This window comes from Lampetra planeri, chromosome 57, assembly GCF_965212315.1.
Source record: "Lampetra planeri chromosome 57, kcLamPlan1.2.h2, whole genome shotgun sequence".
Taxonomy (NCBI): Eukaryota; Metazoa; Chordata; class Hyperoartia; order Petromyzontiformes; family Petromyzontidae; genus Lampetra; species Lampetra planeri.
The window spans coordinates 4,676,034-4,703,610 of record NC_136163.1 but is presented as its reverse complement, the minus strand read 5'-3'; the positions used below and the strand labels follow the sequence as shown (position 1 = coordinate 4,703,610).

Below are 27,577 nucleotides of genomic sequence, written 5' to 3'. Positions count from 1 at the left end.
CTCGCCGTCGTCTCTATCTTAACTCATCTTGACCACTGCTCTATTTATGTCCGCATCGCACTCCCATCTATATATCTGCCGTCATCTCAATAGGATGTTATACATATCAAAGGGGGCAACGGTGGATGGAGGGGGGAGGGAGGGAGGGCAAAACATTAAATGCTCGGTAGGGGGTGGCCAGTGGGCCCATCACTAACCATTGGTGGTGGCGATGCACGGAGCTAATTGGTTTGGCCGCCTCGAATGGGCTGGCTAAGCCGGGGGCGGGGAGAGGAAGGGGGGGGGAGAGAACCGAGCTGGGAAGGGGACCCCTGCTGACTCTGCGTGGGCCATTTGAAAAAAGTCACCTAGCCACGAGGTTTAGGATTTGCTTTTGTAGGACAAATGTCCACATACTGTCGATGTGTGTGTGTGTGTGTCGCGTGTGAATGCGCGCAGATGGACAGCTGTGTCCACGTGGCTCTGGTCGTGCGAGAGTCGTCGGATGGGTACTTTTATTTTTAAACTCTGAAGGAAATTACAAAAATAAACGCGGGCCGAACTCTAGTCCGCTCGTCTTTCAGCTGTTCGTGCTGCACAGCCAACAGCAGCAGCAGCTTCAGTATCAGCAGCAGCAGGAGTATCATCATTCGCAGCGATATCATTCAGCAGGGAGAAGAAATTGCAGCATTCGGGTATTAACATCGCCTGCGGGAGCAATATAATCAGCAGTGGCAGCAAAGGCAGCCTCATCAGGATCATCAGCAACAGCAGAATCAGCAGTATCATCACATCAGTAGCAGGAGCGGTAGCATCAGTAGCAGTATCATCATGATTGCATTACACGCAGCAATATCATCATCAGCAGCAGCAGAATCAGCAGTATCATCACATCAGTAGCAGGAGCGGTAGCAGCAGTAGCAGCAGGGGTTAGTATTTTGAAGCTAGCAGCAGCGTGACAAAGTTTCCGTGATCACCACACTGCAGTGCCACCCCGAGGCAAACCGATTTGCCAACTTTCATCAACAACCGAGTGGTGTGTATACAAAGCGTGGGTGCCCCATAGCCTGCAGCACGGCGCTACAATCGGACACAAAAACCGATTGATTCACTCACAAACGACGCCTTCTTCAGCCACGCGTTAGCTAATTGAATGTCGAGCAACCTTTGAGAAGGAGGAGGAAGCGGTGTGGCGTGGCACTTTTGCACATTGTTCCCGCTGGGATCGGGTCACGGATCTTCTTCGCAAGAAAGAAAAAGACTCAAGCCGAACCACCCTCCGCATCTCCTCTTCCTCCTCCTCCCCTTCTTCCGTGAAGGAGCTCGATCCCATTCTCCCTGCTGCTACCAGCCTGCTCCACCTTCTCCCGGACCATGAGGTGACCCAGTTCGGAGGGTCTCGGACCCTACTGGGAGTGGCCGACTACAACCCCCGGATCTCTGTACCCCATCCTCATCCCTCATCCTCCTTAACACACCCCGGGTGACCCCCTGTACCCTCCACCCTGACAAGCCCCTTTGCCGGAGGCTTTAGCCTGGGACTCAACAATGGAACGGTGGCGAGATGGCTGCTGCTGGGATGACACTTTGGTGGTGAGTGTTGTTGTTGTTTTCACGTCAATAACGCGCACTAAAAGTCACCCCCTGCCACCACCCACGTCGTAGTGAACATTTGTTGATGAATTTTGACTTTCAGCTTTCGTGACCGAAGGAAAACATGTTCTGAAATATTTAACCGCCTCTACGGGGAGGGTTTCCATGCAACTTTGTTATTTTCTTTGAACCTGTCTATCTTGCGTGACTTTACCGAAAAACCCAAAGTCACATTTGTTGATACATTTTGCAGAAGCAGACTATTAGAAACATCAAGTTGGTGCTCGTGGGAGAGAACCGATTCAGAAGAGGTTTTGTGGCCAGGAACCACTTCTGCCCGCCTTTTGCTTCCAGCAGTGTTGTTACGTGGTTTACACACACACACAGCAAGGTTGTAGTTTGGGTGTTGTTTTAAATTGTCATTTAAAAAAAAGTTGTTTTCGTCGTGTTGAGAATTTCTCTCGTCAATTACAGATTTGTACTTAAAAGTCGCATCACCCTCTCCAGGACATTAGCACGATGTGTGTGAATGGACTTTATACTTTAAGCCAACTTGACCCAGAACTGGTTCTTACATCACCAGCAATGCTAGTGTCACTAATTACAAAGATCCCCCGTGTAGCCTTAACAGACTGGTGGGGCAAGTGCTGTTAGCGAGCACCTATGAAGGCCGGCACGGCACACGGAAGGGGTGGGTGGAACGACACCACGCCCGGCCGCCTTTGTCTCCCCAGTGGCGATGATTACACACTGCACCAGGTGTAGTCATTTAAGGCCGAGTCGACCTAGGGGAGGTCCAGGATCGGTTCAGATAATCGTCGCAGGGTGTTGGCCGTGATCGGGAATCGAACCCGGGTCGCCAGGTTCGTAGCGCTACCCGCTACACGACCGCTCCCCACCCAACATGTGTGTGTTACGTGTTTGTGTAACACACACACACACGTGGGCCACGTGTGTGTGTGTGTTACACAAGTGTATTTGTGTAGCACACACACGTGGGTCACGTGTGTACAGTGCTGTACATGCAATAAGTAGCAACATATCGGGACTTCTTGCCCGTATAAGACAGACGAGAGAATTCCCTTACACCATAGCCTGAAAATCAGTTCTGTACACGTGCCCTTAATAGTGGTAGGTATAGCGTGGGCGAGAAGTCCCTATACCACAGTCTTAAATACAATCCAACTCGCGCACACTTACCTTGAGATTGGTGATACGACGCGCACGCGTGTGCGTGGAGATTGCGTAACGATCAACAATTACAACGTTTTCTTAATTAATCGCTCCATATAATTGTCCTAGGGTATACACGGACCGCGCTGGATTGTACACAAGCATTGCTCCGCTATCGAGGCTTCATTCAAATGGGATTGGCTCCAACCGATCGATCAATCGGCTGATCGATCGTGTTAGTTGAGTCACATAGCGTTCCAAAGCCCCGCAGTAGAGCGGTCAAAAAAGTTTTCAATCGACGCAGAACTGGTTCTGATGAACTGTTGTGATGTTTTCTTTGCGTGTGTCGTACAATTCTCGTCCACGTGGTTGTTACTGCCTCCGTCCAGTAAAGTGAATTGATTTATTTATTATCGTGGCCTCGTGGGTGAATTGCAAAAGTTGACGTTCTACCCTCGGTTTAAATGGCTGGATGTTGCTGCAGCAGCAGCAGCAGCACACGTGGCTGTAGGGTGGTCGCCCTTCTTTGTCCAGACCTCGTATTGTTTATTTGCTGTTTGCTCCGTGTGTGTGTGTGGACTGGCCTTTTAATTGCGTTAGAGGGCGCAGTGTCTCTCGTGTTGCTGCTGCTGCTCCTCCTGTGTGTGTGTGCGCGCTTTGTAAGGCACCAATCAGGGGCTTGCCTCTCGAACAATCCGTCAATTGGCAACTCAAAATAATCATCAGCCCGCTTTGTTGTGGAGAATATATTTTAATAATAATTAATAAGCAGACGTCTTTTTAGAAATCGTCCGTCTCTCCACGTAAAATAATGCTAAATGTATTTACCCCACAACCTCATCAGCCGCACGGCCTATTGGCAAGCGCATCATTGTAAATGTTGTGGATTTGCTCTCCAAAACACCGGTGTGCTGTACTAGTAACGAATTGGCCACGTTCTGTTTACGTGACAAACCTTACTAAATTGGCTGTGTCGGGTGGCGGCGGCGGGTTTAACGACACGTTTATATCGACGAGATGTAACCCAAAAAAAAGCTAAATTATTGAAGCGCGTCATTTTCAGCAGCATTCATTCGGCACGAGCAAAACCCTGGACCGGTTTCGGCACAAGAGGCTCATCGGCAGAGGCGGGCTTGCTCAGTGAACTGCTGCCCAACTTACGTGCAAGGATCCTCCCCCCCCCCCCCACGTCTCTTTTACTCTGTGTGGCTGCTAGCTTTATGGAAAAGAATGTGATCCGAGAAAACCCTGGCTTTGCTGGCGAAGGGACAATTTGTGTCGAATTCCAGTCCAGAGTTTTTGCTCGCGTTGAAACAATGCTGCTCTGGGAAGGTCGTGCGGAGGATGATGGGTCGTGTAAGAGACACTTTTATTTTTTACGTGAAGGGACGGGCATGTGGTGGAGACGTTACTTATTTGTGTTGTCAGTTGTTCAGCTAACCTATGCAGTTGTCAAATAAATAAGAAGACAATACGCTCCATTTTATTGGGTCTTTCGGTAAAGTCACGTAGATAGGCTCAAAGAAAATAATCAAAAATAACAGAAAACTACGACGTTTTGATCGAAATGTCGTAGTTTTCTGTTATTTTTAATTATCGAAATGATCGATCGAAATATCGTAGTTTTCTGTTATTTTTGATTATTTTATTTGAGCCTATCTACGTGACTTTACCGAAAGTCCCAAGAATATGAATTCCTGCAGTCACGAAAGCTTTAAGTCAAGACAATACGTCCCCTTAATATCTATGGTTTAATTTACATTCTCCACAATGACTCTAATCATAACATTTTTATGATTTTCAGTTAAACTAGGACCCTTAATCTTAAAAACAGGGTCCTTGATTAGAGCCGGCTCCACTGATGAGACACTGTGTGGTGTGTGGAATTGGGCCCAGTGTTTGCTTGTATTGAATCAAAGCTGCTGAAATCACGTGAAATTATGCACCGATGGTTAAATTTTTACGTAGCAAGACAGATTTACGCAGGAGAATTATTGTCTCATTTTGTTATTTTCTTCGGACGGACACGAAAGATTTTATATGGTGCACATTAATCGAATGCCGTGTGTCGTAGAATTAGTGTTTGTTAAATGACGCCTGGGTAAGCCAGGTAACCGGTTCCATAGTCCGACCTCAGTGGAATGTTAGCGATGATTGAAGACACCGATTTGCACTCACAATCGTACAAATGGCACGGCGTCTACGTCACCGCGTCGCATGGGTGGAAAAACCCGATTTTTCCAGCGGCAGGCATCGGGTTTTTTCTTTAATACAATTAAACCCGATTTCGGGGAATTAAAACCTGGTTTAATGAATACGAAACTCTGATCCAAGGCTTAGGCTGCTTCCTCGTCGGTGCTGCTATCGTACTCGGGGGGGCCGTCGGGCACGGGGTAGTCGTAGAATGCGGCGGGCAGGTTGGTCTTGATGAACACGAGGAGCTTCTCCACAATCGTGGGCGCCAGTGAGTTCCTTCGCTTGGAATGGACGAAGCCCATCGTTGAGAAGTGCGGTTCTGCAATTAGAACCAATTAAACCGGATTTCTCTCAATCTCAGATGATCGGGTTTAATATAAAAAGACAATTAAAACCGATTGTAAAAAACCCGACTGTGCCACCCTTGCCACGTCGCAACATCGTTTGCCCTCGTTCCTGCCTGAGACGGGCAAAGGCGCAAGCCCTGCAGTAGCTCACTTTCTCACACCGCGCAGGAAGCGTGCGGAGCCGTAGCCCCTGTGTTGAGTGGCACGCATGGAAGCCGGTGCGGGTAGGGGCTGTTGTGGCGCTGGTGTTGCCATGTTGCTGTTGGCCTTTCTGGGAAACGTTCCATGCCCCTAAGGTCTTTTTTTATAGCTCGGGGTTTGGATGGGAGGCAGGGGGGGCAGAGAAAGGGGGGGGGTGTTCAGGGTCATTGTTTGTTTTTGGGAAGGCAGCTCTTGTGTACATGAGCAAGTTTGGCATTTGACGATCTGTTTAGGTGCACCACAACACCAATACAGGCACTCCTCTACTTACGAACATTCGACTTACGAACTTTCAGAGGTACGAACAAACATGTCCGTACGTCCAGCTGCCTGTGCGGACCGAGAGTCGTAAGTTCAAGCACCGCACAATAGACGGCGGAGGCAGCGTCTACATCTGCAGGAGATTGTACAACTTTTAAAGCCATTCCCTGTGCTTAGTGTACACGCCGTACAACACGTTTGGATTCGACAGGAGTAAAGTTGGACTTGAGAACAAGACGACTGACGAACAGACCTCTGGAACCGAACTCGTTCGAAAGTAGAGGAGTCCCTGTGCCAAGCAGCAGGGCTTCATATCCCAATATTTGTCGGGTCGTTGGTAGACTGCCATAGGAGGCGCGTGATGAACAGATGGCCACAGCCATCTCGAGATGTATACTGGATGTGGTGTTTTGGTTTTGGAACAAACTTTTCCAGTCACCGTATCAGACGGACCCGGCTGACATTAATCCCCGTCAGTGATGTTAATAATGAAATATGGACACACGCAGCACTTTTGTCAATCCACTCCCGGATGACAGCCTGTGCAGCTCAACGAGGGCCATAGATGTGGAAACATAGAACTACAGTACAACGTTGGAATTACCTGCACTGTTCTCTACCACCCACCGTGAAGCTCTGTGACAACCTCTTTGTGCGTGGCGGTCGCTCATCCACGCACTGCCGATGCTCAGCGCTGCTTGGCTTGCAAATTTTGACGATATCAGGGGGCACTCTGGGCGATTATTCCACAGGCAGTGGTGGAAGTCATAGGTTGCAACCGGGTACCCGATACCCGTACCCTACCCGATACCCGGCTACCCGTACCCGGCCAGGTACGGGTACGGGTAGCCGTTTGCGACCCTGGTGCGGCCGGGTACGGGTACGGGTCGGCCGTGAGTCACTGGTGAGTAACGGTTTGTCACTCATTTCGGGTAGGGTACGGGTACGGGTAGGGAACGGCTACCCGTACCCGGCCAGGTACTGGTACGGGTACCCATTTGCGACCCTGGTGTGGCCGGGTACGGGTAAGGAATCAAAACCCGTTTGCGACCTCTGGTGGAAGTGTGGATGTAGGAGCCAGGGTATGAACCCTCTGTGCCCTGCAGCAGCAGCAGCAGCCCGTGTTTACGCACTGCCACTTCCCATCTGCGGAGACGTCTCAGCATACGAATATGAATCATTCCGAACAGTGCCGGTATTCATGCTCGGTGTATCTGAGAAGTGCCGGTATGGAATACCATCGCCTGCCGGCCACATTTCAACCACTGGTCATAGGCCAATAATAATATGAACGTGACTTGTTTATCCAAGAGAGCCTCACCAAATATTAAGATTTTCTTTCTTTTAGGAAGGATCCTGCATTGGGATATTCGGCCGTTTTCCTTTCGCGTGGCGAGTGTGAAACCCAATGCTTAGAGATGATAACACTGAAAAGTCGGCACAGACAATTTACATTAACCCACTCGCTGTACTGCCATCCCCTTGCCTAGCTGGCAGCCTAGCAGGTTGGGAGTTTTGGAGCACGTGGTGATGTCTGCGTGGCACACGCTGTGGTCCGCTGCCAGGCACTTAGTTCACAGCCACGTGCCACCTTCGCATTATAGACTACTAACTTACAGCCCTTTGTCAAACCACTGCTGGAAGAGGGCCTCCCCATGTTGTCCCAGTCCTGGAGGAGGAGGGGGGGGGGGCGGCGGGATTGTTTGACCATACATCACCGCACCGGAGTGGCCAGAACCGGTTTCGTATGTCACTCGCCTTTTGCGGCCAGGATTCGAACTCGAGTGATTCGGGGCTTATGTAGCCGCGGCGTCCTGACCACCGCCGTCGCAGCCCCAGCCACCTCCACAGCCCGGCAGGAACCTCCAAAGCACGAGGTGGTGGGCAGCCGACGGACGCGTGGTCACCGCAGCGCGCAACCAACGCCGCCCTCCTAAATAAGGGCTTCGTGTCTGCGTGCGCAGGCGCCTAATAATAAATTCGTAGCTGATCCTCGAGCAAAGCCGGCGTACGTTTTTTTATTTCTATACGGAGCTCCACGGGCTTTTGGCGTCTCGCGGGCAACGATACTGTACGTTTCGTGGAGCTATTTAAATTGACGACGTTGAAACTGTAGCAAACAAATATAGCGGTGGGGCCCCGTTGCGGACCATCGCCGGAAACCCGAGGAGGCGGCTCGCGTGTCGTTCGCGGAATTTTTTTGGAACGGGACGTTCGAGAGAGGGGCCTCAGTTTTGGCACGCCGTGCGGTTGCCCGGCGACCGTGGAATTGGCTCGGGAGCGTCGATCTGGAAGGTCTGGAGTCGCGCCGGGGCACCCGTTCGGGACGCGCGACACGAAGGTCGCCCTGGGACCCCACGGCCTGCCGTTCGTGGACGGGTCAGGGTCATGGGGCGAAGGCGACGCGGTGAACGCGGTCTGACCTGCGCCCCCCGAACGACCGCCAGTAACACTCCTTGGTTCCAACTGACCTTGCGGGGTCACCAGTAGCTTAACTCGCGTGGGGGCACGGGGTGCCTTGGCCTCGCCTGGTGACCAAAGCTACTGATAATGTAGTTACTATGCCACTGATAATGTAGTTACTACGCCACTGATAATGTAGTTACTACACCACTGATAGTGTAGTCACTACACCACTGATAATGTAGTTACTACGCCACTGATAATGTAGTTACTACGCCACTCATTATGTAGTCATTACGCTACTGATGTCGTTACAATGCCACTGATAATGTAGTCACTATGCCACTGATAATGTAGTCACTACGCCACTGATAATGTAGTCACTACCCCACTGATAATGTAGTCACTATGCCACTGATAATGTAGTCACTACACCACTGATAATGTAGTCACTACCCCACTGATAATGTAGTCACTACACCACTGATATGTAGTTACTACACCACTGATAGTGTAGTTACTACACCACTATAAGTGTAGTCACTACGCCACTGATAATGTAGTCACTACGTCACTGCGGGTCACCCTTGGATACCCACGGATACCCAACCTGATGCAGGACTATCCTGGGAGGCACGCAGTCTCCGTCCATACGCAATGAACGGCGGCGCCGGTTTTACTTGCGGTCTTGGTGCAGTTGCCACCACCGGGGTGAAAAGAACTTCCACTTGTCATCAAGTTCAAGTTCATTTATTAGGTATAGCCCTGTGAGCCATTCGGCTCTTGAATCGGGTGCAACCGCAACAAACATAAAACAAAAAACATGAACAAGAAAACATCTTAAAATGACTATGTGCGAACAGAAAATCCAAGAAAAGACAGCAAAATATTTCAGAAAAAGCACCGTACACCAACACTGTGTGTAAAAATCCCAGTGGGATGCAAGTCAAACAACAACAACAACCACAAGACAACTTAGATTAAGGCCATCAGTCTAACTCTGTACATGGGAGGGAGAATATCTCCACCGTGCGTGGGGAGGCTTTAGAGACTCCCAGAGAGACCCATGTAGATCGCATACACGCCTATAGAATCGCATAGAGCCCCCACAGGCTCGCAGATGCGACATGTAAATGCATTGCCCTGACAGTGTATTCTTGCACAACTGTCAAAAGCAGGAATTTTATTATCCTAGAAATACCGAAGGGATTCCCCAAGATGGCAGCTACTTCAACAAGTAAGATGTTCCGGAAAAACCAGGGACGGGTGGCAACCGTAACGATAAAGCTACCATACGGTAGATATATACGGTGTCTGGTTGTGGTCGCGCAGTTTGATTGCTTAGGTGTGGAGCCGCTATAAGATATCTGAGCCACTTATTCTGGTATTGATCATTCGTGCTATTGCGGGGAGTATATAAGCAACGATGGATACTGGACGTATCGCTCTAGTTTCAAATAAATAAATGTACTGATTCTGAGTGTCCATGACATTTCTGACGGAGCCGTGAAATTGTGGAACTTCTCGGTAGACGTGCCGCACGCAGCCGGGGCAATTCCACGAACGTGGTACGTCAGCGATAGCTAATACGAGTGCCCGCGTCATAAGACGTGAATGATGATGTGGATATTATTGCCGTGACAAAAAAAAAACTTTGGCAGGAAAACGAGCGGTCCACCGATGTATTTGTAGAATTTCCCATCACAGAGGCTATACCAGGGGTGGAGGAACCTTTTCTTTCGTGAGAGGCGAATAGGAATTTGAAATATCAACGATGGGCCACACAAGAACACCCACCCCATGAGCCTTGTGGCAAAAGGAATCGGCCTTACTCTTACTGCGCGTGCTAAAATTGGCGCGGCTAAGATGCTCGCAGAGACGGGTAAATATTTAGGGGGCCGTTTCTCAGCCGTCGGCTTTGCGCGGTGGCAGGCCGCGTGCCATTAGGCTGTGTGCTGCCGGCATGTGCCGCCACATGTGCCGTGGGTTCTGCAGCCTTGGTCGATAACAACGGTGACACCGCGGGACCTACAGCCAATGTTTTCCACCCACGTGGCTTTTACTCTCGCTTTGCCAGCATTCCTAAAGGGCGCCCGCTCACGTGCCCGCGCGCTCACGGCGTTTGAAAAATAATATATTTTTATTTTATCAGGGTAAGGCCCACTGAGCTGTGTAGGTCTTTTTCAGAAGCGACCTGGCCGCAGATAGTTCAACGAAGTGGCTTATCATCGCCACGTGGGCATTTGTAGCAGCCAAATACTCTAAACGCGTGATGTTAATTCTAAATGTGGAGTGAAAAACCGGAGGACCCGGGGAAAAATCGGGGAGAGAGAAACATGCACACTCCAGATATACAGCAGGCGTCAGGGTCGGGATCGAACCCACGAAATAGTTAACATCTAGATTTGAAGCTTTCGTGACTGCAAGGATTCATACTGTTAGGTTTTTTTCGGTAAAGTCATGTAGGTAACAAAATAAAATTAAAAGATAATAAAAGTAATAATGGAAATAAAATAAAATAATAAATATTTTCTTTTATTTCCATTATTACTTTTATTAACTTGAAATTTTATTTTTTTTACCTACGTGACTTTACCGAAAAAAACCTAACAGTATAGTTAACATCTCACCACCGTGAGGGCTACGGTGGCGAGATGTTTCATGTCCCATATTCTTAGGTTTTTTCGGTAAAGTCACGTAGGTAAAAAATGTAAATTAAAATTAATTTTTATTTTTTTTATTTTACTTTTATTAATTTTAATTTTAATTTTTTACCTACGTGACTTAACCGAAAAAACCTAAGAATATGAATCCTTGCAGTCACGAAAGCTTCAAATCTAGTTTCATGTCCCCTTCACTCGTCCGCGGACACCAATGACTCTACTGGCACCACCTGCCATTGCTGCCTCCCACTGGACTCGACAAGGTGCCTGTACCCTGGCCGTACCTGCTGCCCCCCCTCCGCCCTTGCAAGGAAAACCGACTCCACGTGACCTCCCTCCCACCCCGCTCCGCAGGCTCCCCCGTGCAGCCCCCTTCACCCCGCGGCGATCCATCACGCTGTCGTCGGCACGGCCTCTCCACTGAGGTCGCGCCGACGCTGATCCGTCATCCGCGTGGGCTACGGTTGCCACCTCCAGGGCACAACAGAAAAATCCCCGTACGTCTCACGGGTAGGAACAAAGTAAATAATTGGACGGCACGCCCTCCTTCCCGTATCTGCCCCTACACATAAATAATACGGATCTATTTTGATCATTTACATTCCATCGGCCACGCGGCCTTCTGGGAGTGTAGTTTTGTATTTATTTATTTATCTATCTGTCGGCATCGGTTTAATAAAACCAAACTGGAAGGTCTATTGCCGCCTCATTTATTTGTTGCTTATATTCTCCACGCAATCGCGTGACTGACCGTTGCGTTGTCAATGCCATGAGTGGGGGAGACCTGATTGACCGAAGGAGATTTTCGCGGTCGGTATTTTTAAAATCGACATTTGTTTTTGTTTGGGTCAGGTCTCGTAAGCACACAGCACAAATGTTGTCGTACACCAGTCTCCTTGCAAGGTCCGCGGGCCACTGGCGGCCCCTTGTGGCCTTTAGTGTGGCCCCTGACGTGCAACCGCCGACAATCACACAACAAATGAAAACACCCTCCCATCATCAGCATCATCGTGCTGCTGTCAAACCCCCAATGGTTTCAAATGTGTGTCGGCCCTCACACACTGATGACGTCATATTCGGCGAAAGTGCCCCCCGCCCCCACCTCTCTGAAAATGTGTGAGGAACACTGGTGTACAGGAATACACGCGAACTCAATAAGACTCGTGTGAATGATGACGGCTGTTGTGGCTGTAACGACGCGGAGAATCGCTGTTTAATTTCTCGCGATGCGGTACATCAATACATTTGTACGATCTTCGATTCTCACATTCTGAAAATAAGCGAAGTGCACTGTCGTACACCCTCTGGTACTGGACGTGGTCAAACAAATCAAGCTGTCTCGTGAACGAAAACAAACGTGCCGATTGATATTGTGTTCGGTCAAGTGACCTCGATGTTGAGAGAGTAATTCACTCCAAAATCTCACTGTTTCTTACGAACGAAATGAGGACAAAATAAGGAGAGACGGATGTGGCATGCCAATGTTTTTGTTTTGTTTTAAACGGCGTTCCGGACTGTTCCGACTAAAATGAAGCGCTACATTAAGGTGTATATCCGTCTGTGTACACAGGTGTGAGAACACAGATGTGTGTGTAGCTGGGATGGTCTGGACCACTGGACGGGTTCCGCAGGATTGGAAGGATGCCTTGGTGGTTCCCTTCTTTAAAAAGGGGGACCGCACAGACTGTAACATCTCAGTCCTCAGTGTGCCGGGAAAGGTCCTGGCATGGATTATTCAACATTGCCTTGCCAGGCACGCTGAAGAGAGGCTTGCGGAGCCCTAATGTGGTTTCAGGAAAGGGCCGGTCCTGCAAAGATGCCATATTTTCTGTCCGTCTGCTACAGCAGAGGTGTAGGGAATTCCAACAAGCCCTACACTTCTGCTTTATTGACCTGGTCAAGGTCTATGATACCATTAGTAGGCTTGGGCTCTGGGTTGTTCTTCGTGCTTTCAGAGTCCCTAACTCTCTGCTCGCAATCATTAAGGACCTTCATGATGGTGGGTAGGCCCGGGTGAAACTATGTTGTCGGGAATCAGAGCCATTCCCTGATCACCTTGGGTGCGACAGTGATGTCCTCTGGCTCCCACATTATTTACATCTATTTCGACGACATAGTCCGTGAAGCCTTCGAAGGCTGTACTGGTGGGAGGCTGATTGATGCCCGGGTGCGGTCATGGGATGGCTCCTTCTTGGTCAACCATGGTATGTATGCCGATGACCTGGTGATTGCTGCTCACTCCCAGGAGGAGTTGGAGGCGCTGCTGCTGAATCTGGAGCATACGACTATATGGTGGGGCCTTACCATTAGCCCCACCAATACTAAGCACCTGCCTGGGTATTTTGTACCATCAGACACTCCACCCCCACAACTCCCAATTAGTGATGGGGCAGTTGTGGAGAGAGTGGATAGTTGTCCATACCTGGGCAGTGTGCTCATGACCGGCTCCGGTTTGACAGCTGAGGTCTCACTTTGAATCAGTCGAGCGGCGTTATATTTTCATTATTTGCGTAATGCTGTGTGGAAGCTACCTGGTCTGTCGCTCCACACAAAGCTTCGGGTCTTTTCGGCCACGGTCATGCCCTCCCTTTATGCTTGCGAAACGTGGACCCCCCTAATGGAACATCTTTGTCAGAAAGAAACATTTAGGCTGGCATGCCTATGATCCATCCTGGGTTTAACCAGGCTGGATTGTGTGAGCTCACCAAATCCCTGAATGATCTGAACAAAGTCCCATCGGTGAGCTCGTCCGGCAGGCAAGGCTGCGTTGGCTGGGTCATGTAGCCCGCATGCCCAGCCACCGCATGCCTAAACAGCTTTTGTTCAGCCGGATAGAGGAGGCTAAACGGGCGCGGCACGGGCTAGAGAAGAGATGACGCTGAGTGGACTTGCCGGGCCTCTGTGGAGGAGGATCGTGAAGAACGCTACTGGGCAGTTAGAGGCAGTCACCCTCCAGCAAAAACTGAGGGCAGAGGAACGATGCTTACAACAACGAGCGGAGCGCTGGGCAGCTAAAACACAAGTTGGTACAGTAGGGGGCACAGGTGGTGCATCGGCCAGTCATCTCAATCAGTCGACCCATGGCACCTCTGTCTGCCCCGTGACCTCCTGCCTGTTTGTCTTTGTGGGGTGGTAGGGGGAGTGGTAGCGTAGTGGTGAGCGCACCGCGGCACGAACCTGGGGACGCGAGTTCGATTCCCGCTCGCAACCAACACCAGTGACGAATATGAGTACCTGGTGCGGTTTGAGAACATGGGCACTGGGGAGACAAAGGCGGACGGGCATTGTGACACCCACACTGCTCGTGCTCCGTGGCAGCCTCAAAAGGTGCTCGCGAACGGCACTTGTCCCAACAGCCTGTGTATGCCGCACGGGGGATCTTTGTTACATAAGTGTGCCAGGTCGTGCGTGTGAGTGTGCGTGTGTGCGTGCGTGTGAGTGTGCGTGTGTGCGTTTGTGTGTGTGAGTGTGAGTGTGCGTGTGTGCGTGTGTGCGTGTGTTCCAGGAGTCCAGGGTACATATCTCGCCAAATTGGGCGCTCGCCCCGGTTATATCAGAATGCCGTGTGAGACTCGCAGAACGAAAGGCATTTTTTATTCATCCGGGCATACCCCGAAAAACAAGTCATCACTTTTTTGAACATTGGACCGATTGATATGAATGAGCGGTGACTTTTTTTGTCACTCCATCGCTGCCCCTCCTCCTCCTCCGTCCTGGCTTTGTTGGGAAGTTTGTGATTGTGGTCTGGCATGTGTAGGAGACCTCATGGACTCAGATCTTTGTTGCGATAACTGCTTTGTTATTCTTAGGTTTTTTTTCGGTAAAGTCACGTAGGTAAAAACATTAAAATTAATAAAAGTAAAATAAAATAAAAATCACGACTTTTCGGAGGCAACACAAGCTTCCGTCTTCAGGTGGAACCGTCACAGCCACGACAGCTGTATCAACTAAATGAGAGATTGCAGGGGCTACCACTCCGTTTATATAATGGTTGGAGAGGGGGGGAAGGGCCAAGTACAGCACACTTTTTATTCATATGGTAGGGTGAGGCTAAAGAGGGTGAGCGTTTGTTATGGTTTGTGACAACTATATTATTTTATTTTACTTTTATTAATTTTAATGTTTTTACCTACGTGACTTTACCGAAAAAACCTAAGAATATGAATCCTTGCAGTCACGAAAGCTTCAAATCTAGAACTGGTTTGTTGTTTGTGCTTTTCGTTTTAGTGTCATTTATTAATTTGTTTATTAATTAAAAAAATTTGGCTTGGTAGTAGCAGGGCTTTCATTTGCTTGGTAGTAGTGGCTTCATATGGGGTTTGGTCCTCATGTACAGCTTTATAGGGATGCTATAAGCATGAATAAAACAATAGAACATGAAAGTAATATTATCCCACACTCGCCCGTTCGTGTAATCTCCCGGCCAACGCCACCACCGCCACCGCTCATCACCCGGCGGCTAAAACACAGCGGACGTCACACCAGGCCGCTTAGGCTGCCGAAGGTGCAGGCCTGTGATTGGCTGCTCGTGCTCCTGCCTGCACCAAAACGAGCACTAGAGATCCCCTCCAGAGGGTGTTTGGCCTACTCTTCCACGCTGGCCAAACGTGTCGGAGGAGGGCTAGGGAGTACCCACATTTTACCACAACCGCACCGTGCACGCGCAGGATCTGGCAGTCCACTAACTGCGCCGTACCCAGTGATGCCTGCTTGGGTGGACAGAGGTGGGCTCGCCGAAGGCGCCTATCGTCTCAACTCCCGCGCCGGGAGATCGAACCGGCGACCACCGGATCGCAAGTCCGGTGCGCCAAGAATGACATCGCGGCAACGTCCGTTGACACCAATGCTTGGTTGTGTTGTTGGGTAGCAACACCTTCAGCAGGCAGGGAGAAGCGCTGACCGACGGCTAAAAATACCCGTGGCTGGCGGAGGGAAAGAGGCTGCCCTGCTGGGTTACGGAGCTGCTGCTGCTGATGATGGCGGTGGTGTGGTAGTAGCGGCGCTTTGTAAAAGTTTCCCTCTACGCGGCTTAGGTTTGTGCGATTTCACGCCGTCCATGCGGCTAACCTATTTTTACCCAAAATTCTCTCCATTATGAGGTTTTGAATTCGCGCGCACGCGGCTATGCGGTCGCACGTGGGACAACATTGCATGTGTTTTGTATGCGCTACTAGGCAGGCAGCTGTCTCGCACACACACGCACAGATACACACACAGAGATACGTACACACGCATAGAGTTACATAGAGATGCATACACAAATACTAACACACGGAGAGACAACATTGTTTGTGTATTGTACTCGCTACACGGCTTTGCTCGCGCCCTTTTTTGAAAAGCCACCACCACCCCCACCGCATAGAGTGAGGGAAACTTGTCTAAGCAAACCAAGCAGTCCACTTCCGTGCCACCCGCAGCCACGCTCCGGCAGCAGCAGCAGCGGCAGCAGCAGCGGCTCCGAGATCGTACAATCGGAGCACCGGTCTCGCTCACGGCAGCGCGCGGGGAGCCGCAGCCAGCACCCCTGCTCCAGCCAATCGGACGAGTCGCCGAGCCCCACGCCACCGGACGTGCCGCGAGGAGGGCGGCGGTGCAGCGACGGCACTGGCACCGGCGCGGAGCCGGGGGGAGACGCCGCCGCCCCCCCCCTTCCTCGCCGAGCGTTGGGCTGAGATGGCGGCGGCCGACGAGCACACCGACACGGTGCGCAGGCGGCACCGGCACCGCGGCGGGGACGACCACCACCAGCACCGCGAGCGACAGCGGCGGCGGCACCGGCGTCGCCGCGGTAGCAGCGGCGGCGGCGATGACGACGACGGCAGCGATCGCGCCCGGGGAGAGGACGCCGGGAACGCGCGGCAGAGGCCTTCGAGTGGCAACCTCCTGCAGCTGCTGAGCGTCCTCGAAGGGGAGATTCAGGTGAGGTCATGGCGCAGCGTGGTTGGCTTGAGCGGTGGTGCATTGTGGGCGGTGGTGCATTGTGGGCGGTGGTGCATTGTGGGCGGTGGTGCATTGTGGGCGGTGGTGCATTGTGGGCCCTGGTGCAGCGTGGTGCAGCGTGGTGCAGCGTGGTTGGCGTGGGCGGTGGTGCATTGTGGGCGGTGGTGCATTGTGGGCCCTGGTGCAGCGTGGTGCAGCGTGGTGCAGCGTGGTTGGCGTGGGCGGTGGTGCATTGTGGGCGGTGGTGCATTGTGGGCCCTGGTGCAGCGTGACGCAGCGTGGTGCAGCGTGGTTGGCGTGGGCGGTGGTGCATTGTGGGCGGTGGTGCATTGTGGGCCCTGGTGCAGCGTGGTGCAGCGTGGTGCAGCGTGGTTGGCGTAGGCCCTGGTGCCACAAATGAAATAGGGATGGCCCCATGTCCAATTGAACTCCCCCCCCCTTCCCCCTCTTCTGTGTATCTCGGCGCTTGGGCCCCTCCAGCCTGCGGGCCCCGGTGCAGTTGCACCTGCCTGCACACTCTTAATAGCTGTGTTACTCACTCACATAGAGACCCATAGACTCCCACAGAGACCCATAGACTCCCACAGATACCCATAAAAGCCACGGACCGACATTGGAACGACAGACTCGCAATTGCACCAGGAACCCGGGGACCCGAGTTAAATTCCCGGGGCCGCGAGTATTCAGTGGCGAGTGGCTATCCAACCAGCGCTGTGCCCAGTTATGGCCCACGCCTCCTCGCCGACCCGCAATGACCAGCGTGACAGTGAGGTCAACCAACTCCCGCGACCTGCAACGGCATGGGGGTGGGAGGGGGGTCATTGTCCAGCAGTCCTCATGTTCGTTCACGTGGCCACTGAGGAGCAACTGTGGTGAGGAGCGGTTTAGACATTCAGTTGGTTTATCAGAGTTGGTGAATTGCAGATAGACAAAGGCCCCCCAAATAGCCTGAACAGACTGTTGGGGCAAGTGCTGTTAGCAAGCACCTATCGAAGGCTGGAACGGTACACGAGGGGGCAGGTGGTGAGTACCACGCCCGACCGCCTTTGTCTCTATAGTGGCGATGTGTACACACCACACCAGGTACTAATTTTAGGCTGAGTCGACCTAGGGAATGCCCAGGACCGGTTCACATAATTGTCACTGGTCTTGGCCGTGAACCGGGAATCGTAGCGCAGCTCGCTAACCAATACCGCTCACCAGGTTTATCTGAGAGTTGGTGAATTACAGACACACCCACCCACCCATTCACTCGCCCACCCATACACCCACCGCCTTCAAGTTCCTATTTGGGGCAGTGTTGCGCGGTTGATGATTTGCTGTTCATAGCCGCAGATGCACACAGGGGAGAGAGTCTTTGATTTTCCGCTCGTGCACCAGGCATCCACATCTCCCGTGGCGTGTGCGCGTGGCGATCCGGTTAAGCGCCGCCAATTGTTTCCGCAGAAGGTCGAATCCGGGCAGAGTGGTGGCAGTGGCGGTGGCGGCGGTGATGGGTGTCACCGATCAGGCATTTGTCTGGCGCGCTGCTCCAGCAGTGGTATCGGCAAAAGGGAAACTCCACGTACTTGCACGCGTGCGCGACTCGCTAACGCTCACCCGCCGCTCACCGCCGCTCACCGCCCGGTTGTGACGCAGGCGCGGGACGAGGTGATCGCGCTGCTGCGGGCGGAGCGCGTCTCGCCGGCCCGGCTCGAGGCTCGCTACGGCACGGCCGCCGGCGCCGGAGCGCTGCGCTCTCTGCAGAGGGACGCGGCGCTCGGAGACGGAGACCCGGAGACCCGGCGGAACCGCGACGGCGACGACGTCTACGAGACGCCCATGGCCGAGGTGACTCGACGGGGGCGGCGACGACCGCGGGTCGGTCGACGGTCCAAAGGCCCGGAGCGCGGGGACGTTGTTACGTCGCTACGACGTCACGAGCTGACTTTGTCACAACGCGGCTCTCATCGTGGCAACGGTCAATCATTACCGTGGGGGAAATGTTCCTCCCATTGCGGCAACGCACGGACGATTTTCTTCTACGTCCCGGCTGCCACTTCCACATGTACCGCTGCCGTCGTGTGATGGTCTTCTTTGCTCGGAATCGGCGAATGATTGACAAAGCGGCCCGGGCGATAGAGCTTGTCGTGTTGCACGTGGCCGTTGATGTGCGGCACCTACCCCGGGGCCACGACCGCGGCGACGCCCGTGGCACGTGTTACTTGGATGGGCCGCGATGCTGACGATCACCGGTCGGTCGACGGCCGTTCTGGGGCCCAGAGCGCAGGGACGTGTCACGCCATCGCAGCGATGTCGTGCGTTTCGGTTTGAGAGAAGATTCCTCGTGAACCCTCAAGTGAATATGGGATGCCACGATGGCGAAATGTTAACTACCTCGCCTGGTATACAGCTCATGGGTTCTATCCCGACCCTGACACCTGTATATTTGGAGTTTGTGTGTCTCTCTCTCCCCGTGGTCGCGTGGATTTTTATCAGGGTCCTCGGGTTTTTCCCTGCACATTTAGAATCGACGTGCATTTCGAGTTTGTGATAGGCCAAGCCAAAGCTACATAGCTCAGTGGGCCTTACCTGGTAAAGTAAATTGACTTGAGTTTAGAATAAGAGAATATGTGATGCCGGGCTTTTGGAAAGCGATGATAACTCTGATTGGTGCGGCTAAGATGTTTGCAGTGGCAACTTCTAATATGGTTTGCGTGCCACATGAAGCGGTAAGCCTCTTGGCCGCGTGCAATTTATGATATTTAGATTTATTTATATTGGATTGTTCATAATATAGTTATTTTTTTTGGGATTAGATCGCATAAATATAAATGTGTCGTTAAACCCGCCACCACCCAACACAGCAAATCAGTAAGGTTTGTCACGTAAACAGAACGTGGCCAATTCGTTACTCGTACAGCACACCGGTGTGTTGGAGAGCAAATCCACAACATTTACAATCCGAGTACTTGATTGTCTTAACCAGCGTTACCGTATACTGTGTGTGTATATATATTTTTTTGAAGACCATCAATTTCGGAGACCCTGGAGTTGCCGGCCATAAAAATGCCGTTGCGTCTCCCTCCACAGCTGGACCGCGTGATCGCTCGTCAGCGGGAGACGCACGCGCGCGCCCTCCGGCAGCTGCTGCTGGCGCAGAGCAGCGAGCGGCGCTCGGCACGGCAGCTGGAGGCCGAGCGGCACAAGCACGGCCAATACATGGCGCAGAGCGACGACTTCACCAACCTGCTGGAGCTCGAGCGAGAGAGGTGGGTCCCTGACGCCCGTGACTCCCCGCCGGTCGCTGGCGCCCGTGGGTGACCGTCGCCCCCATGGGTGGCCCGCACTCGTGAGGCGGGTGGCCAGTCTGGTGAGCGTTTCGCCCCCACCGCTCCTGCCCGTCACACCGCCATTACCGGCGTCTCTCGCGGTAGTTCCCAATCGCTGGCCCGTCACAGACCCCTGGCCGGACCGCAAATCGTCGGCGTTACCCCTACTAGCAGGCAGGATTCCTGTTTAATTCAGGAGTTGAAAAATTACCAAATTGTTATTCAATTTGCACATCACGAGCACCGAATACATTTAACCGACACTGGACGGATATACTCGTCCCCGCCATCGGGATGTGTAATTTCTACCACTGGTCCAGGGCTGTAAAGAGAAGATGAGCACTGCCTTGCTGCTTGTTTGTGCAGGAAATCACCGTTACTCAAACATAACTTTGTAGGCCACATCTGCCGGCATATTTTTCTGCATATTTTTTTTGTCTTTTTCCTCAAATTAATTTACACTAATTGTGCATCGCGGCGTGAGACCAACAATCAGTTCAGATCTCACAGCAGTGCAACCCTTAGTGCTTGACAGCGGTTCCACGGAAGCAGAGATACCCACGGGGCGACCTTTGAGAGACACCCTACTGGTGATCTCTGGCGCACACAGTAGGCGGCAGCACTTTCCCGCTAAGAAAAGCTAAAATTGACCGACGGACACGCACAACGGGAAGGGGAGTAGACCCCAGGATGCAATGTTCGGACACATTTAAAGGACAGGAAAGGGGCGGAAGTTTCCTGGACAGACAAAGAGGGCGGTACGGCTCGGGCAGCGGGAACAGAGAAAGGAGCGGTGGTACAGGAGGAGGAGGACGATGGGCAGGAGGAGGAGGACGATGGGGTGGGGGGGGGGGGGAGGAGTTCGGAGAGAGGCAAGAGAGATGGAAGGAGCGAGCAGCCAGTTACCCAGCTAGTTTGCGAGGGAGATCCGTGGGTTGTTCATTGCTCTCCCTGCTGCGCGTAATTTGCACGCAGGGCAAATAATGAACTCTCGCGTACGCAATTCGACGCGCACTTCGCGAGCGTGGCCAAATCGGTCTCGGTCGCTCATCCCGCGCATCGGGAACCTCGCCCCGGCACTCGGCACTCTCCGGCGCGTCTCCCCGGGATATCCGCGCGTGTTGTTCGGCGCGACATCCGACGTTTCACGCCACGCGCCGGGGAGATTCTTCGGCGACTGAATTTTGGTGGAGCTCGCCGCCACCTTCGTGAATGCACAGCGCCCGCCCATCTCCTGCAGGCACAACGCCGCCCGTGTGTCTGATTGATCAAGGCCGGAGAACGCAAGCCGCTGAATTTGGGTTCCTGAACAAGCTTCCAGCACGGTGGAGCAAAACGTCGGGACACCGTGCCGAACGACGCGCGGCGTGACCCGAAAACGCGCGAGAGTGCCATGCAGCTCTGTGGTGCCACGCCACATTATTTGGAACACGGACAAACTTTGGATTTTTATCCCACGTGGCACCGGTTAATCATTACCACGGGGGAGGGAAATGTTCCAGTTGCGGCAACGCACGGACGATTTGCTTCTCCGTCCCGGCCGCCACTTCCGCAGCTAACGCCGCCAAGTCACACGCGCACGCGCGCCCTCGATCGTTATCGCCGTCGTTTGATTTTCAAAAATGTAATTTTTGCGTGCTCGGAATCGGCGAATGATTAACAAAGCAGCCCGGCGATGGCCCTCGTTTTGCACATGGCCGCTAATGTGCGGCACGTGCCCGTGGCCACGACCGCGGTGGGAGGGAGAAGGGTCAAATGAGGCGGGGCCCCCCCCCCTTCGGCATTGCGCGTCGGCGAAGATTTTTGAGCAATAGGCACCCCGCTAACAGCACTCGCACCCGTTAGTTTCGAGCCGGCGGTCTCAGGAAGAAAAAAATCTATCGATAATTAACAACATATTCAGAAAAAAATGTCTTGATTACGGCAACATTAATATCAACATTAATAAAGACCATAATAAACATGAGTAACATACATATGTTTAATTTGAAGCTTTCGTGACTGCAGGAATTACTCTATGGTTCTTTCGGTAAAGTCACGTAGAAATAAAATAAATTAAGTAATAGAATACGACGTTTCGATTGCAACACAAGCAATCATCATCAGGTAAGAATGAATGAGAAAAGAAACCTAGTAAATTTAGAAATATAATGCGATACAGCACAGAGAGTCGGCTAACACAACAGTCAACACCCTACCTGGTTACATTCTTCCAAAGATTGCTAAATTTGAGAGACAAAACACGTGTCTATGTGTGTGTCTCTCTGTGTATCTGTTTATGTGTCTCCGTGTCTGTGTTTTGTCTCTCTCTCAAATGTATCAATCTTTGTTAGAACGTAATCAACTAGGTAGGGTGTTGACTGTTGTGTTAGCCGACTCTCTGTGCTGTATCGCTTTATATTTCTAAGGTTACTAGATTTGTTTTTTTATTCATTCTTACCTGATGACGGTTGCTTGTGTTGCAATCAAAACGTCGTATTCTATTATTTATTTTATTTTATTTCTACGTGATTTTACCGAAAGAACCAAAGAATAAATATATTTACCCGAGCGTATCGGGTGGTGATGGGGTTATCTTCCTGGCAGCTGATTGGCTGCTGCAGATGGATTGATGATCCCTAGCAACCGCTGCCATTGCAATCTCACTTGGAGACGCCTGTATTTATGTTTAATGTTCGTAAGTTGTCTCTCGCGATCTTTCGAATCTTGCTACAAACGGCGCCTAAGACTTACGACTAATTTTTCGTGAACATTTTCCGCGCTCGGTGTTGTGTCGTCGCGTGTGTCTCCCGAAGGCTGAAGCGGCTGCTGGACCAGGAGAAGGCGTCGATCGCCGAGCGCGAGAAGCAGCAGGAGGCGGCTGCGGCCACCCTGCAGGACGAGCTGCGCAAGCTCAAGTCGTTCTCGCTGCTGCTCGTCGACGAGCGCCAGGCCCAGGAGGCTCGCCTCGAGCAGCAGGCCGAGCGGCTCGCCGAGCTATCGGCGCGCCTAGGCGAAGAGCAGGCTCGTGCCGCGAGCCAGGCCGAGAGGGCGTCCGCCGAGGCAGAGGGCGCTCGCCGGAGCGCCGAGGAAGCGGAGGAGCGGGGCAGGGAGGCGGAGCGGGCCCGGCGGGAGGCCGAGACCCTGGCGGCCGAAGCCGAGCGGCGGGCGTGCGAGCAGGAGCGGCTGCGCGCCGACGTCGAGCGGCTGGCGGTTGAGAGCGCCGAGCTGCGCGCCGCCAAGGCGGAGCTGGAGGAGGCCCTGCTCAACGGCAGCCAGGAGATGGAGGGCCTGCGCCGACGGGCCGTCGAGCTGGAGTGGAAGGACGGCGAGGTCCGCGAGGCGGAGGAGCGCTCCGCCGAGCTCCGCGGCCGCCTGCTGGCCGAAGGGGGCCTCCTGGCCGAGCTGCGGGAAGAGCAGCGCCGGCTGAGGGCGCGGGCCGCCGAGCTGGAGCGGACCGGCGCTTCAGAGCTCAAGCAGAGCCGGGATGAGTGCCGGCTGCTAGCCGAGCGGCTCCACGCGGAGCAGGACGGCGCCCGGGCCCTGGCGGCCGACGTCGCCGAGCTGAGGCGGCGGCTGCTGGAGGCGGAGCGGTCCGGGGAGGAGCTGGGCGCCGCCGAGACGGCGCTGCGCGGGGAGGTGGCGCGCGCCAGGGCGCTGGCGTCGGCGCTCGCCGAGGATCGGCGGGCGAGCCAGGAGCGGCTGCGTCTGGCCGAGGCGTCCGTCGAGGCGCTGGCGGCGGAGCTGACGGCCGAGCGGGACCGGCTGTCGGAGGCCAGCGGGCGGCTGATCGAGGAGCGCCGGCGGGCGATGCACGAGCGCGCGGAGGCCGGGGAGGCGCTGCGGCGCTCGCGGGAGGAGTGCGACGCGGCGCACGGCAGCCTCGACGTCGAGCGGGAGAAGGCCCGGGAGGCGGCGGCCCGGGCCGCCTCGCTGCGCGAGCAGCTGGAGCGCGCGACCGGCACCGGCGGCGGGAGCGACGGTGCGATCGAGGGCGCTGACGACGGCACCGAGCCCGTGCGACCGCTGGCCAACGGTTGGCCGAACCGCGAGGCTGCGGTCGCCGCGGCGGCGTGGGACGAGAAGGCGAGAGGTCCCCATACGCCGTCCACTAACCGGCGCCGGGACAAGAAGCGGTCGCCGGCGCCGCAGGATCGGGTCGAAGGCCGCGAGGAGCACGCGGCGTCGCTGGCCGAGGAGGTTCTGTCGCTGCGGCGCGAGGTGGCCACGTTCCGCGCGGCGCAGGCCCGGCCGGCGCCGGCGGGCGGGCCGGAGGAGCGGCCCGTGCTGTGGCGGCGCTGCGAGGCGGCGGAGGCGCGCGTGCGTGACCTCGAGAGCGACCTCGAGGACCTGGGCCGCGAGCTGGAGTGCTACCGCCACTACAGCCGCTCCATGCTGCGCCCGCTCCTCGGCCCGGCCGGGCGCAAGCTCGTGTCGCACGCGTCGCTCTCCGACGCGTGCGCGCAGACGGAAGCCGAGCCGGGGCCGGAGGGGCCCTCCGAGGAGGCCTCGGAGGCCGCTACGGTGGCGGCCGAAGAGGACCGGATGACGAGGCGGCTGATGATGATGACGGCGGCCGCCAAAATGGTGGCGCGATCCTCGCCGGCGTCGGCGATGGCGTCGGTGGAGCCCGGCGTGGGGCGCTCCTGGCTGCCGGCGCCATGGCTCAGGCAGGGCGGAGGTGACGCCGAGACCACTGCCGCCACCGGCGCGGCCGTCGGTGGCGGTGTCCGTGGTGCCGTCGATAACTCCGCCGCCAGTAACCACAGCAGTAGCACCAGCACCAGTACAAGCAGGGGTGGCAGCAGCAGCAACAGCATCACTGCCAAGTGCAACAACAGTGCGGATAAAAGTAACAACACCAGTATAATCAGGGCCAACAACAACAGCACCAGCAACAGCACAATCAGGAGCAGCAACAGCACAGTTAGTGGGAACAGCACCAGCAACACTACCAGTAAAAGTAAAGGCACAAGCAGCACTGTTAGCAGCAACAGCGCCAGCAGCACCACCGTCGTTAGCAACAGCACCAGCATCAGCGCTACCAGAAGCAGTAACATCATCGGCAGGAGCAACACCAGTAGCATCATCAGCAGGAGCAGCATGAGCAGCATGAGCAGCAGCAGCAGCAGCAGTAGGATCCTCTCCAGCAGCAGCAGCAGCAGCAAGGGCGATGGGAAGCGCATGGGTCCCGTGTACTCCGCGATGAGGAGGGTGGCGAGCGTGATGGACGTGAGTCGAGCGAGCTTGGAGCGGCCACTACAGATCGTCCTGGAGAAGCGCGACGTGCAGGCGGCGCTGGCGAGCCTCCCCGGCGGCGACGGCGCCAGGCCCGCCCGGCCGGACGTGGCCACGCAGAACGGCACCGACGGACCGAAGCGCCCGTCGGCGACGACCGCCCAGGACCGCGGGGTCGGCGCTGCCCGGCGGGGCGAAGGCTCACCGCGGGGGGCCGGCGCCTCGCCGGCCCTGCCCGTCCAGAGGCACGCGCCGGCGGGGGCGGCGCCCCACCCGCCGGCGCCGCCGGGGCGCGAGGTGGTGAGCGCCCCATCGACGCCGAGGCGAGCGCTCAGCCCGCAGGCCGTGGTGGAGCGGCCCGGGCGGCGTCCGCACGCCGAGAGGCCGCGCTCCCTCGCCGTCGTGCCCAGCTGCGCCGGGAGGATTTTCAACGGCGCCCCGTCGCCTCCGCCCGTGTCGCCGCCGGCCTTCGCCACGCTGCCGCGGTCGAGGGCGCGCACCATGGAGGGAGGTGGCGGCGGCGACGGCGGCGGGGGGGGCGGCAACGTAGCCGCTGCGGCGTCGCTCGAGAGCCGCTCGCTCGCCACGTCGCCCGTCTCCGCCGCTGCCAGCGCCATCTCCATCGCCACCACCGCCACGCTGCGCCGCACTATCTCGGCACGTGGCGGGCGGGCGGATGTGCCGCCAACGCCGCCGGTTAACGGCACACCGACCGCGGCGGCGGCGACGGCGGCGGCTAAAGTGGCGGCGACCGCGGCGGAGGAGACGAGGATCCAGCTGCAGGTCGGGCCTCAGTACCGGCGGCGGGCGGCTGGTCAGGGCTGCGACGGCGCTGCCGACTGCGCGCCGGTGGACGGCAACGTGTGCGGGACGACATCGACGCCGTCCGTGAGTGGAGCTGCTCGCTGTGCGGGTTTTGTCGCGGTGGAAGCCGGGTGGCTCCAGAGAATCCTGGGTTCCGGTTTCAAACCCAGGATTCTCAGCTTCTGAGTTTGTGGTTGAGCCGGTTTCTCGAGTGAGTGCGGCGATTGGCGCGCTGGGCTTCCAACCCGGTGACCCGAGTTTGATTCCCGTTCACGGCCAATGCCAGTGAACCGGTCCTGGGCCTCCCCTAGTTCCACTCGGCCTAAAATGAGTACCTGGTGTGTCAAATTGCACAGTTGTGACAAACTTGGGTCGAAAAGGTGGTAACCATAGGGGTGCGTCGCTGTGTAAACATCGCCACTTTGGAGGCAAAGGTGGCCGGGCATGGTGCTGGCCACCCACCCCCTCGTACGCTACGTTGGCCTTCATGGATGCTCGCGAACAGCACTCGCCCCAACAGTCTGTTGAAGCTAAGGGAGGGGGATGTTTTGTTTTTGTGGTTAAGCGTGGTGCCAGGCTGCGGCTACAAACGACGTGGCAACTCCTCGCGTTCCTCGCAGAGGGCGAGTCCGCGGGCAATTTGCGATCGTGACTTTTGCTTCAGTGACCTTCGCTACTTGTTCTCGTGGCAACGGATAGAATATTTAGCTCCGTCAACACCCCCCACCGCCTCGGGTCGCCAACTTGCCCTGGTTTCCCCAGGCCCCGTCCTGGGGAAAAGTCTCGGTATTGGCTGCAATAATAATAATAATCCACCGCTCCAGACGATGCACTTGCATGTATGTATGTTGAACTTCTTTCGCACCGTACGTAGCCAACCATGGTGATCGGAGGTGCGGGGGAAGGACAACAAACTAAATACAAAAAGCAGTTCTAAAGAAATGAGTTTTCAATCTAGATTTAAAAGTGGATAGCTCCAGTGGCTTCCTAAGGCCGCAGAAGTTTATCGCGCGAAATCAAGGATGACCGGAGTTCGCGCGATGGGTTATGCTCCTTGCATGCAGCTCTCCCCTCTCCCGGCAACGTGAGATCGCCTTCTTCCCACGACGTGGCCCACGGTGATCTCCCGCGTCGCGGCCGGCGCCTCTCAACCACCGCGTGCGACAGTCACGTTGCGAAGCCGACGCTGTAGTAACAGCAATGTCCTCTGCCGCCTCCCCCCCCCCACAACCGCCTCCCTTTATGACCAGGTGGAGACGGACGGGAGCACGTGCCGCCCCTGCCCAACGCGCATCCCCATGCCCCGCGGCTCCAAGGTTCCCCGGCCGCTCTCCGCCATCGTCTCGTTCATCGCCCCCACCATCGTCTCCGAGTCGGCGGTGGCGCGGGGTGGCCCCGCCGGTGGCGGCGGCGGCAAGGGCCGTCAGCAAGCGGCCGTCGGCGGCGCCAGGGAGGCGTGACGGGGCGGCCCTCCCGGCGCGGTGCTCGC

At 55.0% G+C, this 27,577-nt stretch overlaps 1 protein-coding gene across 1 annotated transcript; it reads left to right on the top strand.

Moving 5' to 3' along the window:
* The first annotated feature begins 317 nt into the window (after positions 1–317).
* LOC144735804 (uncharacterized) lies at positions 318–27,577 on the top strand. Its single transcript, XM_078618324.1, has 6 exons — positions 318–1,572; positions 16,234–16,735; positions 18,203–18,586; positions 19,829–20,007; positions 22,863–26,172; positions 27,339–27,577. The coding sequence occupies exons 1-6, from the start codon at positions 1,544–1,546 to the stop codon at positions 27,546–27,548; spliced, it is 4,614 nt and encodes a 1,537-aa protein (XP_078474450.1). The 5' UTR covers positions 318–1,543; the 3' UTR covers positions 27,549–27,577.